The sequence below is a fragment of the Oncorhynchus mykiss genome, chromosome 21 (genome assembly GCF_013265735.2).
Source record: "Oncorhynchus mykiss isolate Arlee chromosome 21, USDA_OmykA_1.1, whole genome shotgun sequence".
NCBI lineage: Eukaryota > Metazoa > Chordata > Actinopteri > Salmoniformes > Salmonidae > Oncorhynchus > Oncorhynchus mykiss.
Genome location: NC_048585.1, coordinates 50,243,095 through 50,263,770, shown reverse-complemented (window position 1 = coordinate 50,263,770; position 20,676 = coordinate 50,243,095). Strand labels below are relative to the sequence as shown.

The following is a 20,676-nucleotide window of genomic DNA, read 5'->3' as shown; positions in this document are numbered from 1 at the left end:
CAGTCTGCTGTGTAAGTATTTTTTTAAAAACATTTTAATGAAACAAGGCTTGCTGCAGAGCATCAAGAATAGGTCTGAAGGTAGAACTGCAGATATGTACGACTTGTTCACTTAATATAAGCACTCCAAGTAAAATATCTTCCATTAAATAAAGCTGAAAACAGAAATTTTATGTTATTTAAACATTGACTAAAAAAAAGATGTATAATTCGGCAAAATAAATACAAAACTCACTAAATCAACCATTTTGCAATCGATAATTCGCATTAGGACACAGCTATGCTGCACTCATATTTAGGGGCGTCTTCCAACTGCAGTGTGTCCTGTCATCCCTGTACGTTCTACTGTTGGTCCTGTTCGTTGCCCGTTGTGTTCGGTGTGACCGTCTCTGCGTCTCTGTCAGATTCCTCCTCATCCTCCGTGGCTATGCCCTCCTGGCCCAGGGGAATGGCCCCTTTCCTTAGAGGCAAGACAGTGAAGAAGGCTTCCTGCCAGTTCCCTTTCTCCAGGTACACCAGTATGATCTCAAACACTGTGCCAGGGAACACACAAACACATAAATTCAAATAAATCCTGAGCACATTAATTCTATCACATAAACTTCATATACAGAAGTATGTGGACACCCCTTCAAATAAGTGGATTTGGCCATTTCAGCCACACCCGTTATTGACGTGTATAAAATCGAGCACACAGCTATACAATCACCATAGACAAACATTGGCAGTAGAATGGCCTTATTGAAAAGCTGTGACTTTCAACATGGCACCGTCATAGGATGCCACCTTCCCAACAAGTCAGTTTCATAAAATGTTTTGCCCTGCTAGAGACGACCCGGTCAACTGTAAGCGCTGTTATTGTAAAGTGGAAACGTAAAAGAGCAACAACGGCTCAGCCGCGAAATGGTAGGCCACACAAGCTCAAAGAATGGGACAGCTGAGTGCTGAAGCGCGTAGCGCGTAAAAATCCTCTGTCCTCAGTTGCAACACTCACTACCGAGTTCCAAACTGCCTCTGGAAGCAACGTCGGCACAAGAACAGTTTGTTGGGAGCTTTATGAAATGGGTTTCCATGGCCGAACAGCCACACACAAGCCTAATTTCACCATGCGCAATGCCAAGAGTCGGCTGGAGTGGTGTAAAGGCTTGCCTCCGCTGAACTCTGGAGCACTGGAAACGCGTTCTCTGGAGTGATGAATCACGCTTCACCATCTGGCAGTCCCACGGACCAATCATAGTTTGGCAGATGCCAGGAGAACGCCACCTGCCTGAATGCATTTTGCCAACTGTAAAGTTTGGTGGAGGAGGAATAATGCTCTGGGGCTGTCTTTCATGGTTTGGGCTAGGCCCCTTAGTTCCAGTCCACATACCTTTGATCATGTAGTGGACCACTAATGCTCTGTAAAAAATCATTTCATAAGGGTCAATACCACATGACTAGGCCACAGTCAATGGAGTTGGTGTCATATCTTGACAGGTAAATCATTAGGATAGTTCCTCACCGTGGTTGACCGCCAGCACTTTGCGGCTATTCATCTTGACAAAGCTGTTCAGTGGGAGCTGTGCGTGGTCAATCCCCAGCTCCTGAGCCCGTTTAAAGGTGATGCCCTATAGGACAAGGTTAAAGGTCAGACCAACAACAGAAACATGGGACCTGAAGAGGGCTCCATTTAATTGTCTCAGATCTACGCGAAGTGTCTAGGGGTAGGGGGGCGATTTGGAACTGGACGTCTTGACTTCCTGGTCAACACACCCAATCTGTTAGATAAAATATTAATATTTTTGGTGTCCTGAGGCAATCGAACATATCTTCTAAATATTCTAGGTAATTGTGGTACAGACCTTGTGGTGGTTGTGGTCCACCAGGCCTCCGATGACATAGGCCTTGGTTTCATCCAGCTCTGTCAGCACATTGGGAGAGTCAGAGGTCAAGTACACCAGCTCCTCCTTGACCACCACCTCATGGTACGCCTCTGTTTTGACCGTTATATCCTGCCCCGGACACACACACAGAAGGTACCAGGTGTTAATGTAATTTTCAGCCTTTCCCTCTTCACCTATAGAAGTCCTACGGCCTAATGACCCCTTACTCTTCCTCCAGTTATACAGCTCTCTTTAACCACCCAGATTACATCCCTCAGTAGTGGGATATTCAAATGGGTTAAATCGCCCCCAAATATAATGGGTTGGCATCTGATGGAATGTGTTTGGGAGAGGCGTTGACTTGTGAATGCATTCAGTTGCACCCAGCACTCAAAACACAGACTAGATATGTTGTCCCACTAGACAAGATTCTTGCCTACCTTTCACCAGAAGTTTAAATATGGAAACTCTCACTAGACATTGAGGATTACATTACTCCCTATCGGTATATACGCAAACGCAGTGCATCACGCGCAGCGTACCTGTGAAAAACACACCGCTCTGTATTTCCCTTGGTCATTTCAACATGCATTGCCTGTGTGCGTATTCAAACTAACAGACTTCGTACACTCACCTTCCAGTTAACCCATCCTTCATCAGTCTTATCCATGTTTTGCTTCAGCTGTCCACCAAGGCTGGTTAAATAAAACTAGGAGAAGAGAGAAAATACACCACTTGAGTCTTGAATCACTTGACTTCAGTGGAGGTTGATGCTGCAGGGGATGACGATGATGGCAATGTCCTGTGGGGCAGGTAGACTGACCTGAACAGGGTGCGCCGCTCGTCTGTTAACTGAATAACATCTCTGGATTTGTTTATGGAGCTTCCTAACATCCTACACAGGGGAGACAATACATAAACACAGGATTCAATACTGTGACTTTCTTGTATTTACATGGAACGTTGCAGACAAACAGAAATGTCATGATTCTTTACTCTACATGTCTGAGATTAATGTCTGTTCTACATAATATTTTTCTATCAGGACATTCCACAAAATTGTGCCCTACTGACCACAGGGGCCCTGACAGCCTACCTTAAACATCATGAGGTTATCGAAGCTGCAGTCTATCACCAGTCTCAGGGGGCTACTGGGTGTCACCTCTTTCCTCAAACGCTTCCGGCCCACAAACTCCCCTCCCTCCTCCCCCTGGTTCTTCCTCTCAAGGCTCCTCTTCTGCCTCTTCTCCTTTCGCTTCTGCCTGGGTAGCACATCAAAAACAAGAAGTTATTCAAATGGAAGGATTTCATGACACTATAAAAGATCAGACAATATTTTCATTTCACCTTTATTTACCCAGGCAGAGCAGTTGAGAACCAATTCTCATTTACAACTGCGACCTGGCCAAGATAAAGCAAAGCAGTGCGACACAAACAGAGTTACACATGGAATAAACAAAAAGTACAGTCAATAACAAAATATAAAAAAATCTAGATACAATGTGTGCAAATGAAGTGAGATTAGGGAGGTAAGGCAATAAATAGCACGTAGTGGCGAACTACTTTCAATTTAGAAATTAAGCACTGGAGTGATAGATGTGCAGAAGATGAATGTGCAAGTAGAGATACTGGGGTACAAAGAGGGGGGGGACAATGTGGGGATGAGGTAGATGGATGGTCTATTTACAGATGGGCTATGTACAGGTGCAATGATCTGTGAGCTGCTCTGACAGATGGTGCTTAAAGTTAGTGAGGGAGATATGATTCTCCAGCTTCAGTGTATTTTTACAATTCATTCCAGTCATTGGCAGCAGAGAACTGGAAGGAAAGGCAGGCCAAAGGAGGAATTGGCTTTGGGGGTGACCAGTGAAATATAAAGCTGCTGGAGCGCATGCTACGGGTGGGGGATGCTATGGTGACCAGTGAGCTGAGATAAGGTGGGGCTTTACCTAGAATAGACTTATAGATGACCTGGAGCCAGTGGGTTTGGCAATGAATATGAAGCGAGGGCCAGCCAAAGAGAGCATACAAGTTGCAGTGGTGGATAGAATGAGGCTTTGGTGACAAAACATATGGCACTGATAGACTGCATCCAATTTGCTGAGTAGAGTGTTGGAGGCCATTTTGTAAATGACATCGCTGAAGTCAAGGATCGGTAGGATGGTCAGTTTTAAGAGGGTATGTATGGCAGCATGAGTGAAGGATGCTTTGTTGCGAAATAGGAAACCTATTTTCACATTTTGGATTGGATATGCTTAGTGGGAGTCTGGAAGGAGAGTTTACTGTCTAACCAGACACCTAGGTATTTGTAATTGTCCACATATTCTAAGTCAGAACCGTCCAGAGTAGTGATGCTGGACAGGCGGGCAGGGATCGGTTGAAGAGCATGCATTTAGTTTTACTTGCATTTAAAAGCTGTTGGAGGCCACGGAAGGAGAGTTGTATGGCATTGAAGCTCGTCTGGAGGTTAGTTAACACAGTGTCCAAAGAAGGGCCAGAAGTATACAGAATGGTGTCGTCCAAGTAGAGGTGGATCAGAGAATCACCAGCAGCAAGAGCGACATCATTGAGGTATACAGAGAAAAGAGTTGGCCCGAGAATTGAATCCTGTGGCACCCCCATAGAGACTGCCAGAGGTCCGGACAACAGGCCCTCTGATTTGACACACTGAACTCTGAGAAGTAGTTGGTGAACCAGGGGAGGCAGTCATTTGAGAAACCAAGGCTGTTGAGTCTGCCAATAAGAATATGGTGATTGACAAAGCCGAAAGCCTTGGCCAGGTTGATGAATACAGCTGCACAGTATTGTCTATTATCGATGGCGGTTATGATATCGTTTAGGACCTTGAGCGTGGCTGAGGTGCACCCATGACCAGCTCGGAAACCAGATTGCATAGCGGAGAAGTTACCGTGGGATTCGAAATGGTCGGTGATCTGTTTGTTAACTTGGCTTTCAAAAACCTTAGAAGAACAGGATAGGATAGATAAAGGTCTGTAACACCTTTGGTCTAGAGTGTCTCCCCCTTTGAAGAGGGGGATGACCGCGGCAGCTTTCCAATCTTTGGGAATCTCAGATGATACAAGACGTTGAACAGGGGGTTGCAACAATTGCGGCAGATAATCTTAGAAAGAAAGGGTTCAGATTGTCTAGCCCAGCTGATTTGTAGGGGTAAAGATTTTGAAGCTCTTTCAAAACATCAGCTATCTGGATTTGGGTGAAGGAGAAATGGGGGAGGCTTGGGCAAGTGGCTGTGGGTGGTGCAGATCTGTTGACCGGGGTAGTTGTAGCCAGGTGGAAAGCATGGCAAGCCGTAGAAAAATGCTTATTGAATTTCTCAATTATCGTGGATTTATCAGTGGTTACAGTGTTTCCTAGCCTCAGTGCAGTGGGCAGCTGGGAGGAGGTGCTCTTATTCTCCATCAACTTTTAGTGTCCCAGAACATTATGGAGTTTGTGCTACAGGATGCAAATTTCTGTGATAATTTCAATACGACATGATCATACACAACAAGGCACTTCCTGCTTACGAAAATCAACATTAAAAATGTATCATGTGGGCATGCTTCAAGGCACAACTTGCCATAAGTCAATAGTGGCAATCTATGTAGAGTTGAATTCTGTTGTTAATTTTTGTAAGCAGTATGATGATGTCTTACTGTTAAGTCAATAATTGGTCACTATGTACATAATCACAAAGAAGTAGCCTAAGTGAATGCATCAGGGGAAGTTTTTATTGAAAACATTACTTAACACTTAAAACAGTAACGTATACCTAGTTAGCTACTTACTTACGAAGGTTCCTCTCCTCCTCCCATTTCTGGTGCCTCATAAGCTTCTTTCTCTGTTTTTTTGAAAGAGTCTCGGTTTCTCCATTATTAGCACTGCTCTGTCCATCCTTATTCTCAGCGGCACTGGCAACATCATTCTTCTCATTTGACGGTGTTAAATATTCGCTGGACATTGGTCGTGTGTTTTTACTTCTGTTGCAAACAGCCTGGTTGTCGCTACTACTAGCTAGCTAGTGTTCAAATGCACGTACTACTGGGAAAGTAAAGCTTACCAACCACATGCATATAATAATTCACACAAACATTTGCTAACTAATGGTTTTATTTTTTTAACTACCCTATAAAAACATAATACATTGGCTAAATGTTCCCTGTCAGTCGGGCCATTCCACATGTACCTTTTTCCGTTGTTCCACAATGTATCCTCACCGTTTTCCGCAAAGTCGCACAATTTATGACGCTCTGCCTCTAGACAAAGATCTAGGTTCAATCTATCTATGCACACTATGGTGGTAGAAATGAAAGTAAAACTTCTAAAACTAGTTTAACTTGTTTCAGTTGCAACGAGAGAGGAGATATTGAACAACATGAAAATCTTCACTGTTCTCCTTTGTTTAATTCCATATGCAGGTAAATTAGAACATATATTATGTTATTAATATTATTATTTTCTGTTTACCCTTTATGCTATCTTTCATCCCTGTTGTGGCGGTTCACAACCTCCCTATTAGTGTTGAGCGATTGTTTTTTTTAGGTCGGTTTGTTGATTATTAAAAAATATATATCATGGTTTTCGATTTAAAAAAACATAAAATGCATTATAAAATGGAGCATTTAAATGAAAATAATGAACATTCAATTGCCAAAACATTGGGTAGACATCATTAGCAAAATATAAAAGGACTATGAAATAATACAATATTTATTTTGTGTATATTACTAGTTTTTCTTTGGTGACTTTATTATTTGTCATTCCTTAAAGTAATCAACTCTGCTCAGACAGTAACAGTCACCCAGCCAGGTCCTCCCCATACCGTAGTTATCCTATTTAACTAGCCTGCCTAATTATGCTGCAGAGTTGTCTAAAGAAATCATTTGACTAGTTCTTCAAAGTAGATAAATCATACTTTCACGAACTGTCTCTGTCCTTCTCATCGTTGTGTTGTGTACATTCCTCTTTCAGGTGGTCTGTGTGTATCGCTAACCTTACGTCCAAAGATAATTATATAGTAACATAATTATATATCATTATATAATGACGAGACGCTCATGTCTCCGCCCTAACAATGGGAGGCGTTGTCCCAAAGACGGGAAGGCAAGCGACAAGCTAGGTAGAAACCCATTGGGTTTATTTTGGACAGATTTTGCCGAGAGTGAAACCTCTCGCTTCGCCTCTTTCCTCTCTGATCCGTTTGAGCAGGAATAAACTGCCGCAATGAATTGTTTTTTATGGTTAATTACTACGTTTCTGCGCTGAACAAAACATCTAAATGGATTTCAAGTAATTAATCCAACGTCGGTAAATTAGTAAATTAGGCCTACTTGTTTACTAACCATACAAAAAACAACCGAAATGAAATTTCGTTTAATCGCTCAGCACCATTCTATATTCTTCCCAGGTGTGCTAGGATTCCTACAGGTGCAATGGCTGCGCTGTCAACTGACAGATGAGTATGTATGGACAAATGCTGAGGGACACATTGAAAGTAATAACAGCTACAGAGATGCCGTGTTGCAGTTTGACAACTCTGGGAACAGCGCTTTGTTGTCTGACTCAATCACATTCCTTGTTGTAGGTGAGTCAGATCCGTGGAGCCTAAACTCAAAAACTATGTTTATTTTGTCATTACTTTACCCACCTATTACGCTGTGTGTTTTGCATTAGGGTTTATCCAGAGCGATTGATATGGTTTATACACTCTTAGCACCTTTTTTCTGTCTCTCCCTATAGGATAACCCTTTTTGGTTCCAGTTAGAACCCTTTCCCCAGAGGGTTCTACACAGAAGCCAAAAGAGTTGTATCTGGAACCAAAAAGGGTTCTCCTAGTCCTATGGCAGTGTTCACAAACCTTTTATGAGGAGTCAAGATCACTGCTCTGATTTAATTATATATATTTTTTAAACAAAATAACATTAACCTATAAACTGTTCTGTAGGCATTATGTTTGGGCTGTAGGACTAATATACGTGATCACAGCATATTAGCTCTATGCCTGGCCTGCCAATATTGTTATTCTTAGACCATATTATATTTAAAAACTCAAGCTTTGATAACAAAATAGATCAGTTGTTGTAGCACTTGCGTAGAAAGGGGGGGATCAAATCTAGACGTCAGTGATCTTCAAGGTCGGAAAGTCGGAGCTCATGAAAGATGCCCGAGGTTCCAACTTGAATTCCGAGTTAGATGACCTTTCAAAACTATTTTTTTCCCAGTAGGATCACTTTTTTCCCCCGACTTCCCAGTTGTCTTGAACACACTGAAATCTGACATTTCTGAGTTTCCAGTTCTTATGAACATGCCATTAGTCTAAGGAGAGGCCCCCGGGTACACTGAACAGAGCGGTGGGACACCGTCTTCCAACCAATGGCGAAACTGGAGTAGCACCACATCTGCCTCATGCACAAACTTCTGTCGTTCCTTTGACAAGAGAATGTGAAATATTCCTCGATATTAAAATAAACACGTGAGCTGCTAATAATAGTAAAAACGCAGGGCTATCGATACACTTGGCTACTCATACATTGTAGCGTGAGTGGAAGTACAGAGAATAGTTTGTTTTGTAATAGTGTTGATTAAAAACAGTGACAGTGCTGAATTAAACATTTAAAACCATGACCACAGAGACACTGTCAAAGAATTGGCCAGCGCAGTAGGCACACTCGATTTAGACACACATACCCGGTGTGACATTAAATGGTTAAAAATGGGAACATGTTGCTTACCCGGTGCGCAGGTCGTCTGAATCAATTGCACCTAATGCCTACAGCGGGGGAAAAAGGAGCGAAAGCCTTTATCGTTGGCTTCATCGTCGCCCTGTTGGCCACCACGGTCCTATGGGGGCAGCCAAAAAACCCTTTTGGATCCCTTTTTCAAAGAGTGTAGGGCTCTGGGATTATCCACACATTTTCTACCACAACAACCCTGAGTAAGAGAAACAACTTAGATACAAAGTCATTGTTTTTCTGCTACTTGTGTTTGTTGGAATTCTAACCCAGATGTATCTTCCCCAGCATCTAAGGTGGATATGAGGAAGTTTGTGGAGGGTCCGGTGGATCGACTGCAGTGTGACATCCACAGGTACAGCAAAGGGATGAGCCGTGTGCGCTGGCCAAGCCTGGGAGGAACGGGGCACGACATCTGGTTCACCTGCACACTGCGGCACACCGCAGGCCTCTTCAACATCACCTCCTTCCTCAGAGTCACCACGGCCACGACCATGTCGGCCCACCAGCCAGACTTCTTCAGCTGGCTCACCATCGGAGTTAAAGAAAAAATAAGCGCCTCAGGTATGGTGCAGACCAATGGATTTATTTTGTATTGTGGACATACACTGCTCAAAAAAATAAAGGGAACACTAAAATAACACATCCTAGATCTGAATGAATTAAATATTCTTATTAAATACTTTTTTCTTTACATAGTTGAATGTGCTGACAACAAAATCACACAAAAATTATCAATGGAAATCAAATGTATCAACCCATGGAGGTCTGGATCTGGAGTCACACTCAAAATTAAAGTGGAAAACCACACTACAGGCTGATCCAACATTGATGTAATGTCCTTAAAACAAGTCAAAATGAGGCTCAGAAGTGTGTGTGGCCTCCACGTGCCTGTATGACCTCCCTACAACGCCTGTGCATGCTCCTGATGAGGTGGCGGATGGTCTCCTGAGGGATCTCCTCCCAGACCTGGACTAAAGCATCCACCAACTCCTGGACAGTCTGTGGTGCAACGGATGGTGGTTGGTGGATGGAGCAAGACATGATGTCCCAGATGTGCTCAATTGGATTCAGGTCTGGGAAACGGACGGGCCAGTCCATAGTATCAATGCCTTCCTCTTGCAGGAACTGCTGACACACTCCAGCCACATGAGGTCTAGCATTGTCTTGCATTAGGAGCCAACCGCACCAGCATATGGTCTCACAAGGGGTCTGAGGATCTCATCTCGGTACCTAATGGCAGTCAGGCTACCTCTTGCAAGCACATGGAGGGCTGTGCGGCCCCCCAAAGAAATGCCACCCCACACCATGACTGACCCACCGCCAAACCGGTCATGCTGGAGGATGTTGCAGGCAGCAGAACGTTCTCCACAGTGTCTCCAGACTCTGTCACGTCTGTCACATTTGTGGCCTGCTGGAGGTCATTTTGCAGGGCTCTGGCAGTGCTCCTCCTTGCACAAAGGCGGAGGTAGCGGTCCTGCTGCTGTGTTGTTGCCCTCCTACGGCCTCCTCCACGTCTCCTGATGTACTGGCCTGTCTCCTGGTAGTGCCTCCATGCTCTGGACACTACGCTGACAGACACAGCAAACCTTCTTGCCACAGCTCGCATTGATGTGCCATCCTGGATGAGCTGCACTACCTGAGCCACTTGTGTGGGTTGTAGACTCCGTCTCATGCTACCACTAGAGTGAAAGCACTGCCAGCATTCAAAAGTGACCAAAACATCAGCCAGGAACCATAGGAACTGAGAAGTGGTCTGTGTTCACCACCTGCAGAACCACTCCTTTATTGGGGGTGTCTTGCTAATTGCCTATAATTTCCACCTGTTGTCTATTCAGCATGTGAAATGTATTGTCAATCAGTGTTGCTTCCTAAGTGGACAGTTACATTGTGTTGTTTAAGTGTTCCCTTAATTTTTTTGAGCAGTGTACATACAAATACAGCATACACTTTAACATATACTCATGTCTATGATTTTATACAGGTATGTATGGCAGTGGTCCAACCTAAGATCTGTCTGTGTACCTCTCCTCTATTGCCCTTACCTTCCTCACACTCTCCCTGTGTCCTGTCTTTATGTAGCTGTGATGGTGCTTATGACCCGCTCTCCATCCGTGCGGGTGGGTCTGCAGAAAGAGACGACCCTGCACTGTCAGTTTGCCGTGGACCACAAGGTCCCTCACCTTACAGTCGAGTGGCATTTTCAGCGGCGCGGAGGGCGCCGGACCAAGCTGTTCAGCTACTCCAGCCGCTCAGGTCAGACAGAGGGCAGCGGGGTGGCAGTGAAGGGCATTGCCGAGGGGGATGCCTCCCTGACTGTGCCCATCACCAAAGTGAGCAGTGAGGGGTCGTACGTGTGTTCCGTCCGCGTACCCCCACTCAACGGGAGTGTGGACATCGCTCTGCACATCATAGGTGAGACCTCTAGGGGTATGAGGGAGGCAGCTCACTGTGTTGGGGTCAATTTAGTTTTCAATTCAGTAAAATCAGGAAGTGAATTGAAATCATTGAAAATGTCTTAATGACATGAGGAAGTGCAACTTTAAATAATCACACAGGTGCATGGCAGATACTAGATGCCCGTCTTTTGTGTTTCACTCTTCTCCTCCCTCAGAGCCTCCTGATGTTTCCTTGACCACAAAGGAGGAGCAGATCCCCAGCATAGTGTGTGAGGCTAATGGCTTTTACCCCTTGGATGTGGAGATTGACCTTTTCAAGGAGACTAGCAGTGGTCAACGGCCTGAGAAGCTGGGGAACATCTTGCACTCTAGTCACCTCCAACATCATGACAATACTCACTCTGTGGCAGCCTTCATCCGGCTGCGGCCCTCCCCTCAGGACTCGGGGTGCGCAATATATTCCTGTAGAGTGTCACACGTCTCCCTGCAAGGTCTGTACATCCACAAGAGCATTATCGGCCCAGGTGAGATCAATCAATCAATCAATCCAATGTATAAAGCCCTATACATCAGCACCAGTCACAAAATGATGCAAAATAAGTAAAAGCAAAAGATGGTCAGAAAAACAGCCTAGTTAGAAGACACCTACAGATGACTTAAACAGAGCAGGTTTTTAGAGGACATTTCTGTTCAAATGTTAGGAGTAGATCCTCTGTGTGAATGTAATACTATATTATATTTAACCTGTGATGAATCTTATCAGGCTGTTGGACTTGGATTCATCTGACCTTGCCTGGACTGGTATGCCTGATTTTTCTGATAATTTTCATAGGTGAGCCTTTCCTACTCTGTGGACATAATCATTGAGTCACTGCTAGAATGATTGATAGTTCACTCAAATTATAAAATATCCTTTTGGTTTCTTTAACCTGTAAACTTGTTCAATGGATTAGTGTTGATTAACTGTGAGGACAAATTATTTTCTTTCACAGCAGTAACAAGACGGCGTTATTTTTAACAAGACAGTACAAAGACGATAAAAGAAAGACGAAACAAGAAAGACTCCACCTCCTTGTCCCCCTTTTGCTGCTCAGTGGGTCAAATGTTTCTGGTAAGCTTCCTGAGCGGCATGACGGCTGAGTGATCCCATGGTGTTTATACTGTCGTACTATTGTTTGTACAGATGAATATGGTACCTTCAGGCATTTGGAAATTGCTCCCAAGGATGAACCAGACTTGTGGTCTGCAAAATAAATTCTGAGGTCTTTTTCTGAGGCTGATTTCTTTTGATTTTATAATAATGTCAAGCAAAGAGTGTCGTGGTAATTTCCTGTATTACTAAGTGAAAGGAGAGTTTACAAACCACACACAAGTCAGAGTTATACTTTAAACTTAATCTTTTAATAATATGAGCTTCACCATAGCCCTTTGACTCTCAGATCAATTCAGTGTCTAAATGAACAACTGAGATCTTTTATAGCAAAGATCCACCCCTATCAACTCACAATGACGAACCACAGGTCTTAGGAAAACTGCACAATGGAAGACTTTTACTTGAGAGAGGAGTATCCCATAGCCAGTGTCATGACGTTGGCCTCTTTGGGTATAGAAAGCCCATCCCCCTCTCCCTGCCTCCCTCTTGCCTCCTTCAACTAGGCTGCTGTGGTCAGAGGTCGTAAATTCCTGAGAAGACCTCATGGACACACAGTTATAGAGTAGTTTTTCATGGAGACAAAGGAAATCCTTCCACCTCACAGAACTTGAGGTACGAACAAATTTCATGTTCCGGAGAAAGTGTAAAAGATCGGTGAAGAATCCAGCTACGAACTGGTCCGTTTGTCACAACTTGCGAAGCTCATGGGAGACGGTGTGGCCACATTACCATAATGCTGTTTATATAATAGCCCCAGATATAAGGTTTACATCGAATTGTTGTATAAGATGAATGAGTGAGTATGATACTGTTTACACAATTTTACAATGTGATTTTGGACTGTTTAATGAAGAAACTCAAAAAGGGAATTGGAGTTAACTAAATCAGAGGACCGCCCCTGAGCCCAGTTAGGGTCAGACATCCTGGGACAGCCCTTTTCTGCCATTCTGAATAAAACCCAACTTTGAGAAATTATCCCCAGACCGAGCTTACCTCAATTATGAGATGGCTAAAGGTTGCAAACCATTGCTGAATATTTTAACCATACCACATGGTTAAACTCTTAGACTATCGATACCGACAGAATGAGAACAAGTCTTTGATATTAATTACTAGTCTGCAGCTAGGAATTCGGTATCATTGAACGCGAAGAACGACAACCGCCGAAACATCCATCTTTAACGAATGTCACTTTGAACTATCCCCTCTAACCAAGACAGAGGGAGAGAGACGGACAATTCTACAAAAGAAAGACTTTTCACCAGCGATCAAGACGACACACTGAGCGTAAATATATTGATTCATTGCAATTTATCCAGAATGATTGAGTGTTCATGTGTAAAGGATTAGCATTTAAATTGTTATAATTATTAACTCTGTAGTGACTTCTTAGTCGACCCCCACTTCTCCTTTTTCTAACAAGCCGCCATGCTGGTTCAGCCCACTAGGGCACATTTTCCTATCATTTCATGTAACCACATTTACCATGTTTGTTTGTTTGTTTGTTTGTTTATGAATTTCTGTGAATTACTTAGTTAGTAATAAATAAATTATTTAAGACAATTGATGTATGGATGACTCATAGTGAAGACTGGGTTCGTGCAGATAACCAACAATTTACGACGTTTGGAATGAGACTAACGTGAGTTAAAATAAATAAATCATTAATCAGAAGACTATCGATCAGATATGAAAATATCTGAAAGATTATATTGGGAAATTATAACTTTGTAATCTGAATACTTTCCTTGGTGCCCCGACTTCCTAGTTAATTACAGTTACATGATTATTCAGTTTAATCGCGTAATACTAATTACAGGAATCTTTTATAAAAACGAAGTCTTCAATTTAATGATAGTAAAGACACGACACCAGGCAGCATAAGCTATAAATTATCGTTCAGCCTGCTCGCTAAGACAAGGTTGTACTTCTCGTTCTTCGTACTTCATATTACCAAAACATTACCTCATCCAATGACTTACAGTGCCTTGCGAAAGTATTCGGCCCCCTTGAACTTTGCGACCTTTTGCCACATTTCAGGCTTCAAACATAAAGATATAAAACTGTATTTTTTTGTGAAGAATCAACAACAAGTGGGACACAATCATGAAGTGGAATGACATTTATTGAATATTTCAAACTTGTTTAACAAATCAAAAACTGAAAAATTGGGCGTGCAAAATTATTCAGCCCCCTTAAGTTAATACTTTGTAGCGCCACCTTTTGCTGCGATTACAGCTGTAAGTCGCTTGGGGTATGTCTCTATCAGTTTTGCACATCGAGAGACTGACATTTTTTCCCATTCCTCCTTGCAAAACAGCTCGAGCTCAGTGAGGTTGGATGGAGAGCATTTGTTAACAGCAGTTTTCAGTTCTTTCCACAGATTCTCGATTGGATTCAGGTCTGGACTTTGACTTGGCCATTCTAACACCTGGATATGTTTATTTTTGAACCATTCCATTGTAGATTTTGCTTTATGTTTTGGATCATTGTCTTGTTGGAAGACAAATCTCCGTCCCAGTCTCAGGTCTTTTGCAGACTCCATCAGGTTTTCTTCCAGAATGGTCCTGTATTTGGCTCCATCCATCTTCCCATCAATTTTAACCATCTTCCCTGTCCCTGCTGAAGAAAAGCAGGCCCAAACCATGATGCTGCCACCACCATGTTTGACAGTGGGGATGGTGTGTTCAAGGTGATGAGCTGTGTTGCTTTTACTTTTTTGCTTTTGATCAGTCTATAATTTTAATGGTAGGTTTATTTGAACAGTGAGAGACAGAATAACAACAAAAAAATCCAGAAAAACGCATGTCAAAAATATTATAAATTGATTTTCATTTTAATGAGGGAAATAAGTATTTGACCCCTCTGCAAAACATGATTTAGTACTTGGTGGCAAAACTCTTGTTGGCAATCAGAGGTCAGATGTTTCTTGTAGTTGGCCACCAGGTTTGCACACATCTCAGGAGGGATTTTGTCCCACTCCTCTTTGCACATCTTCTCCAAGTCCATTAAGGTTGAGGCTGACGTTTGGCAACTCGAACCTTCAGCTCCCTCCACAGATTTTCTATGGGATTAAGGTCTGGACACTGGCTAGGCCACTCCAGGACCTTAATGTGCTTCTTCTTGAGCCACTCCTTTGTTGCCTTGGCTGTGTGTTTTGGGTCATTGTCATGCTGGAATACCCATTCACGACCCATTTTCAATGCCCTGGCTGAGGGAAGGAGGTTCTCACCCAAGATTTGATGGTACATGGCCCCGTCCATCGTCCCTTTGATGCGATGAAGTTGTCCTGTCCCCTTAGCAGAAAAACACCCTCAAAGCATAATGTTTCCATCTCCATGTTTGACGGTGGGGATGGTGTTCTTGGGGTCATAGGCAGCATTCCTCCTCCAAACACGGCGAGTTGAGTTGAAGCCAAAGAGCTCCATTTTGGTCTCATCTGACCACAACACTTTCACCCAGTTGTCCTCTGAATCATTCAGATGTTTATTGGCAAACTTCAGACGGGCATATATATGTGTTTTCTTGAGCAGGGGGACCTTGCGGGCACCGCCAGATTTCAGTCCTTCACAGCGTAGTGTGTTACCAACTGTTTTCTTGGTGACTATGGTCCCAGCTGCCTTGAGATCATTGACAAGATCCTCCCGTGTAGTTCAGGACTGATTCCTCACCGTTCTCATGATAATTTCAACTCCAGGAGGTGAGATCTTGCATGGAGCCCCAGGCAGTGGGAGATTGACAGTTATTTTGTGTTTCTTCCATTTGCGAATAATCGCACCAACTGTTGTCACCTTCTCACCAAGCTGCTTGGCGATGGTCTTGTAGCCCATTCCAGCCTTGTGTAGGTCTACAATCTTGTCCCTGACATCCTTGGAGAGCTCTTTGGTCTTGGCCATGGTAGAGAGTTTGGAATCTGATTGATTGCTTCTGTGGACAGGTGTCTTTTATACAGGTAACAAGCTGAGATTAGGAGCACTCCCTTTAAGAGTGTGCTCCTAACCTCAGCTCGTTACCCGTATAAAAGACACCTGGGAGCAAGAAATCTTTCTGATTGAGAGGGGGTCAAATACTTATTTCCCTCATTAAAATGCAAATCAATTGATAACATTTTTGACATGTGTTTTTCTGGATTTTTTTTGTTGTTATTCTGTCTCTTACTGTTCAAATAAACCTACCATTAAAATTATAGACTGATAATTTCTTTGTCAGTGGGCAAACGTACAAAATCAGCAGGGGATTAAATACTTTTTCCCCCCACTGTATACAATAATGAAATTATTCAATAAACTATTTATTTCTTTGTTTATTGAATATATTTGACGTTCACGTTTTTTGATTTGCCCTGTTTTTTCAGTGACATCGGTGTATTTAATTAAGTTGTATAACTTGTTACTTTACTGTTATTCCTCTCTTTCAGAGTTCACGATCATAACGTGTGGCTTCAGTTGTTGAAATGCGACACACTTTCATTGTTGCTATTGCTACGGCAACAATAATCAAAAGAACACAGTTTATGTGGAGCCAGTTGACAACAAGAAAAAGACTGCCTTTGCCTCTTTTGAGGAGCTGGAGTGAAGCCATTTTTGAGGAGTGGTCAAACCTTATTTTTGTCTGCTGTGTTAATTGTTTCAATTGTTAATTATGTTTTTATGTTTAGTAAGTCACCTGAGTCTCTCATCTCTGTACTGGAGCTGGTATAACTTAATGTACAAAGCACATTCAGCTTGTCAGTATGTCTATATGGTATAGTCTGTATCCATTCTCATGAGGAAAGTAAATAGCATTATAATTCAGGATAGGTAGTAACTGAATATATATGCTCAATTAAATAATATAATTACAAAGTTATAACACAATTTTAACAGTACATAACATACATAACAAGTATGTTGTTCATTGCAACAATATCAGTAGCTTGTCTCAAATATAGCATGAAGCAAAAAGTGTTACAACACATGTGCTGGTACCACTTTTTATAATATTTCTTAAGATCTTCAAAAATGAAATATGTTTGTATTCAACGTGTGCCTTGCACAAACGTGTGTGTCTGTATTCAGTATGGGACTGTCAAACTTCAGATTGACACCACCCACCTGTGCTTTTTTTTTGTCTAACGTTTGACTCCGCCCACATTGACCCGGCCCAGAACTGCACACTGCAGTCAGAGGTATTTGTTATTTTTAGATCAGCGTTTACAGTGGGTAGAGAAAACGGTAGCGGAGTACCAGGAAGAGAATGATCGGTTACGAAAAATGCTGCGGATCACGCAAGATAAACTATGTAGAATCGTTGCGTATGTAGCCTAATATTGGAGTAAACTGTACTCCTTAGTCCAAGGACCATACATGTTCTGTTTAAAGGCGAATTGTCGCTTGAAGCCAAAACAGCCAAATACTCCATATAAATGTGAATAGTTTCTTAATTGCGGTACGATTCTATTAACAAAAATACCTCTTCTACGTCACTTTTGTTTTGAGCCGAAATCACCGGCCAGAGCGGGACTCCCGGCTCAGGCTTAGGAGGTAGCTGGTTACGAAACAAATGCAATCACTTTGGGTGATTTTATTTTACATGGCCGGTACCCCGGGTTGGCAGAGTTTGTTTATTTTACACCATTCCATAAACGTGTTGTTTAGCAACAAAACTGAGGCGTGCGGAACTATGGGGCAAAACAGACTGGGTTGGCTTAGAGATTGTTGACAACATGTAGCCTAAACTATATTTTGTCTGCAATGTTTATTGAAAACCAATATATTTGCACAATGATCAATTGTTGTCTCTCAAATACATAGTTGCGGTTGTTGGTTAGCTAGCTAGCGAATTTTAGCCATATTAGCATATACATGACAGTCAAAAAAAATTAAAACAAGACATGGCAGACATATTAAGAACAACATTTTTTTTTAAACTAGCTGAAACAAGACACCTACGATTCTCCACATGAAGGCTTTTTGTAATTGTTGCAAGCTATCTGGCCATCCAGAATCACGGCCTTCTGCCCCATTGAAGCACATCATTTTCGTGACGTTGTCAGCTAACCCGTCTATTGGTCTTTAAGCAAAATCTTCACCTACCCAGGTTACCGGTCCATGCAAAACGAACTTGCCCTTTTAAACAATGTTTACAGAAGACAGCCAATACAAATCTTAGGAAAAACAGTATTTATACTAATTAATTTCGCAGAATCATCACTGCATATACATTTCTAAATAGTGTTGGCTCTCATTTGAGGGATAGTTTGACCCTCGTCCGTGTATTGTATTGAGGCCAGAGATATTTATAAGAGAGGCGCCCAGATTTTTTCATGCCACCCTGGTCTGAAAATGACAGCTGCATTCTAAGTCCCATTACCGACAGGCGCTTATGACAAACACTGGCACAATAACAAAGATATTGATCTGAATTAGGCAATCAATTGTGTGTCATCGTGATGACTATAAACTTTTATACTAACATCACCAATATGAGGTAAAAAAAACAATGTGTATTTCCTGTAATTCTTGTGTGGTTTATTAAATAATTCCACTCTGAAACCTTATAATTATAACTGTATGAAATTGATTAGAGTCATAAAATTATAATCTGATGATGTGTGTAGTTTTAGTCGGAATCAGGTTAAACAAGGTATCTGTACAGTGGAAAAACACAGACTGTCTGAGCAAGGGGTAGCTTAGGAGCTTGTGTGTGTGTGTCTAGTAAAATACAGAAGAACAATTGAAACTGGCTAGGCCTCTGAGAGACTTGGGAGAGGACAGGGAGTACTTCTCAAGGTCTCTCTAATCTCGGGGGAATGGAACTGTCGGCTGGGTAGTGATACAAAGTGGTGCGAACTGTGGAGAAGGATAAAACTCACCTACCGTTTGTGTGTATGTATGTGCGTAGGATATCTACTGTTTGTGTGGAAGTATGTGCGTAGGATATCTACTGTTTGTGTGTATGTATGTGCGTAGAATATCTACTGTTTGTGTGGAAGTATGTGCACAGCTATAAAATGGATGTCTTTGTATTCTTGACTTTAGAACGTTCTCTGAATAAACTGTACTAGCCTTTTGCATAAACTGAGTCTTTGTCAAATTATTATTATACCCATGGTCTTACAAACCTTGGGGATTAGTCAAAGCTATTGATTGTTATTATCATTAGGATTGAAAATTCTCTTCACAGAGGTGAAAATGTTACTCTGTGTAATGTAGTAACACCATGGGGAAAGTTGCGAAATATAAAATAATTAAATGTCAAAATAATTTACTCTCTCAATTTAGGATGATATTAAATCAAGCACACTCAGATTTTTTTTTACAACTATTACATATTTCTTACTACTGTAACTATAGACATAGTTTAAAAAAAATCCCTAACCACAATTTAACCAGGTGCTCTAGACTAGAGCTTCCATATGACTGTGCAGCAGGCTGAATGTTCAACATCCCTACTCCAATGCATTTCATTGGAGACATACATTGAATCTTCCTTTTGATTAACTGAGGGGAAAAGCATGAAATGGTCTAAGTACAATTTACACTTGTTTGCAATATGGTTTTGGAGACCTTGAACACAACTTAATTAGCATCCTAAAATGGCAACAAAAAAAAATACAAAATATTTGAGCCAACTTTAAAAAAATTCCCTCCCATGATTCCATATTAGCTCAGGAAGTGTCGTAGTTCAGGTAAATGTGCAATGCAAAAATCATCTGTGGGCGCACAGTAAGTGTATCATTTGTATTTGATCAAATTTTGGGGTGATATGAATGTAGAGTTTCTAAGCTTTGTGGATTATTAAAGGTTACAGTGTCTGGACTTTTGGACACATTGACCGCAGTGTGTTCCATAGTAGGCATGAGAGCCCAAGCCCTATAGTGCTTGTGTGATCGAGAGGAAATACCTAGATATCTGCACCCAAGCATGTCTAAAGGCTGTATAGTTCATAGAGATCTATAATTCACGTGTTCTGTTTCATTCTGTGGTATATAGATAACGTCTGCTCCTCCTCTCCTCCCCTCCAGACTCCCTCCAGTCCTCTCTCGCTGTCTCTGAAGAGGAGATTCCCTCTGAGCAGCAGCACTGTAAGCAGGAGTGGAGCTCCAGTCTGGGGAAGGAAGAACCAGAGCCCACACAGATTAAAGAGGAACTCAGGACCAGTCAGGAGGAAGAGCAGCTTCAAGTGCTGGAGCCTGATATCATAGAGTTCATATTCACTCCTTCGTGTGTGAAAAGTGAATGTGATCAGGAGGACCCACATTGGTTCTTGACTCCTCCCCAAACTCAGACTGTGGAGAACAGAGAGAGTGACTCTAAACCAGTGAATCTCAAACCTTTTGGCACTGTGACTTACCTAAAGGGTCTCGACATTCCCTGTGACCCTCCAGATAATCAAAACAATACCTCCAGGCACCGCTCATCCTTAAGCAGCGACCCAGTAGGACTTGACAGAAGCCCACCATTGCATCCTAGCCCACTATTGGATCCCAGCTGCCCCAAAGTAAGAAAGCTGGACAAAAACGGAAAGAAATTAGAGCAAAGAGATCTTCTG

At 42.3% G+C, this 20,676-nt stretch overlaps 2 protein-coding genes and 1 long non-coding RNA gene across 5 annotated transcripts; 2 read left to right on the top strand and 1 right to left on the bottom strand.

Moving 5' to 3' along the window:
• Positions 1-16: 16 nt before the first annotated feature.
• On the bottom strand, positions 17-6,098 carry LOC110500640 (tRNA methyltransferase 10 homolog A). Its single transcript, XM_021578121.2, has 7 exons — positions 5,650-6,098; positions 2,958-3,123; positions 2,685-2,756; positions 2,496-2,570; positions 1,841-1,990; positions 1,501-1,606; positions 17-532 (listed from the first exon to the last, which is right to left on the bottom strand). The coding sequence occupies exons 1-7, from the start codon at positions 5,820-5,822 to the stop codon at positions 342-344; spliced, it is 933 nt and encodes a 310-aa protein (XP_021433796.1). The 5' UTR covers positions 5,823-6,098; the 3' UTR covers positions 17-341.
• A 7-nt stretch (positions 6,099-6,105) lies between these two features.
• On the top strand, positions 6,106-12,630 carry LOC110500638 (tapasin-related protein). 3 transcript variants are annotated; one of them, XM_036958102.1, is made up of 7 exons: positions 6,106-6,279; positions 7,269-7,445; positions 8,881-9,156; positions 10,675-11,007; positions 11,207-11,515; positions 11,755-11,823; positions 11,987-12,630. In XM_036958102.1, the coding sequence occupies exons 1-7, from the start codon at positions 6,237-6,239 to the stop codon at positions 12,007-12,009; spliced, it is 1,230 nt and encodes a 409-aa protein (XP_036813997.1). In that variant the 5' UTR covers positions 6,106-6,236; the 3' UTR covers positions 12,010-12,630. The 3 variants fall into 3 exon arrangements, with proteins under 3 accessions (XP_036813997.1, XP_021433793.2, XP_036813996.1); XM_021578118.2 differs by having other exon boundaries at positions 11,984-12,023; XM_036958101.1 differs by having other exon boundaries at positions 11,755-12,630.
• A 2,148-nt stretch (positions 12,631-14,778) lies between these two features.
• Positions 14,779-17,229, top strand: LOC118942942. Its single transcript, XR_005038623.1, has 2 exons — positions 14,779-14,836; positions 16,562-17,229. It is a non-coding gene; the product is annotated as an uncharacterized LOC118942942 (long non-coding RNA).
• Positions 17,230-20,676: the final 3,447 nt, after the last annotated feature.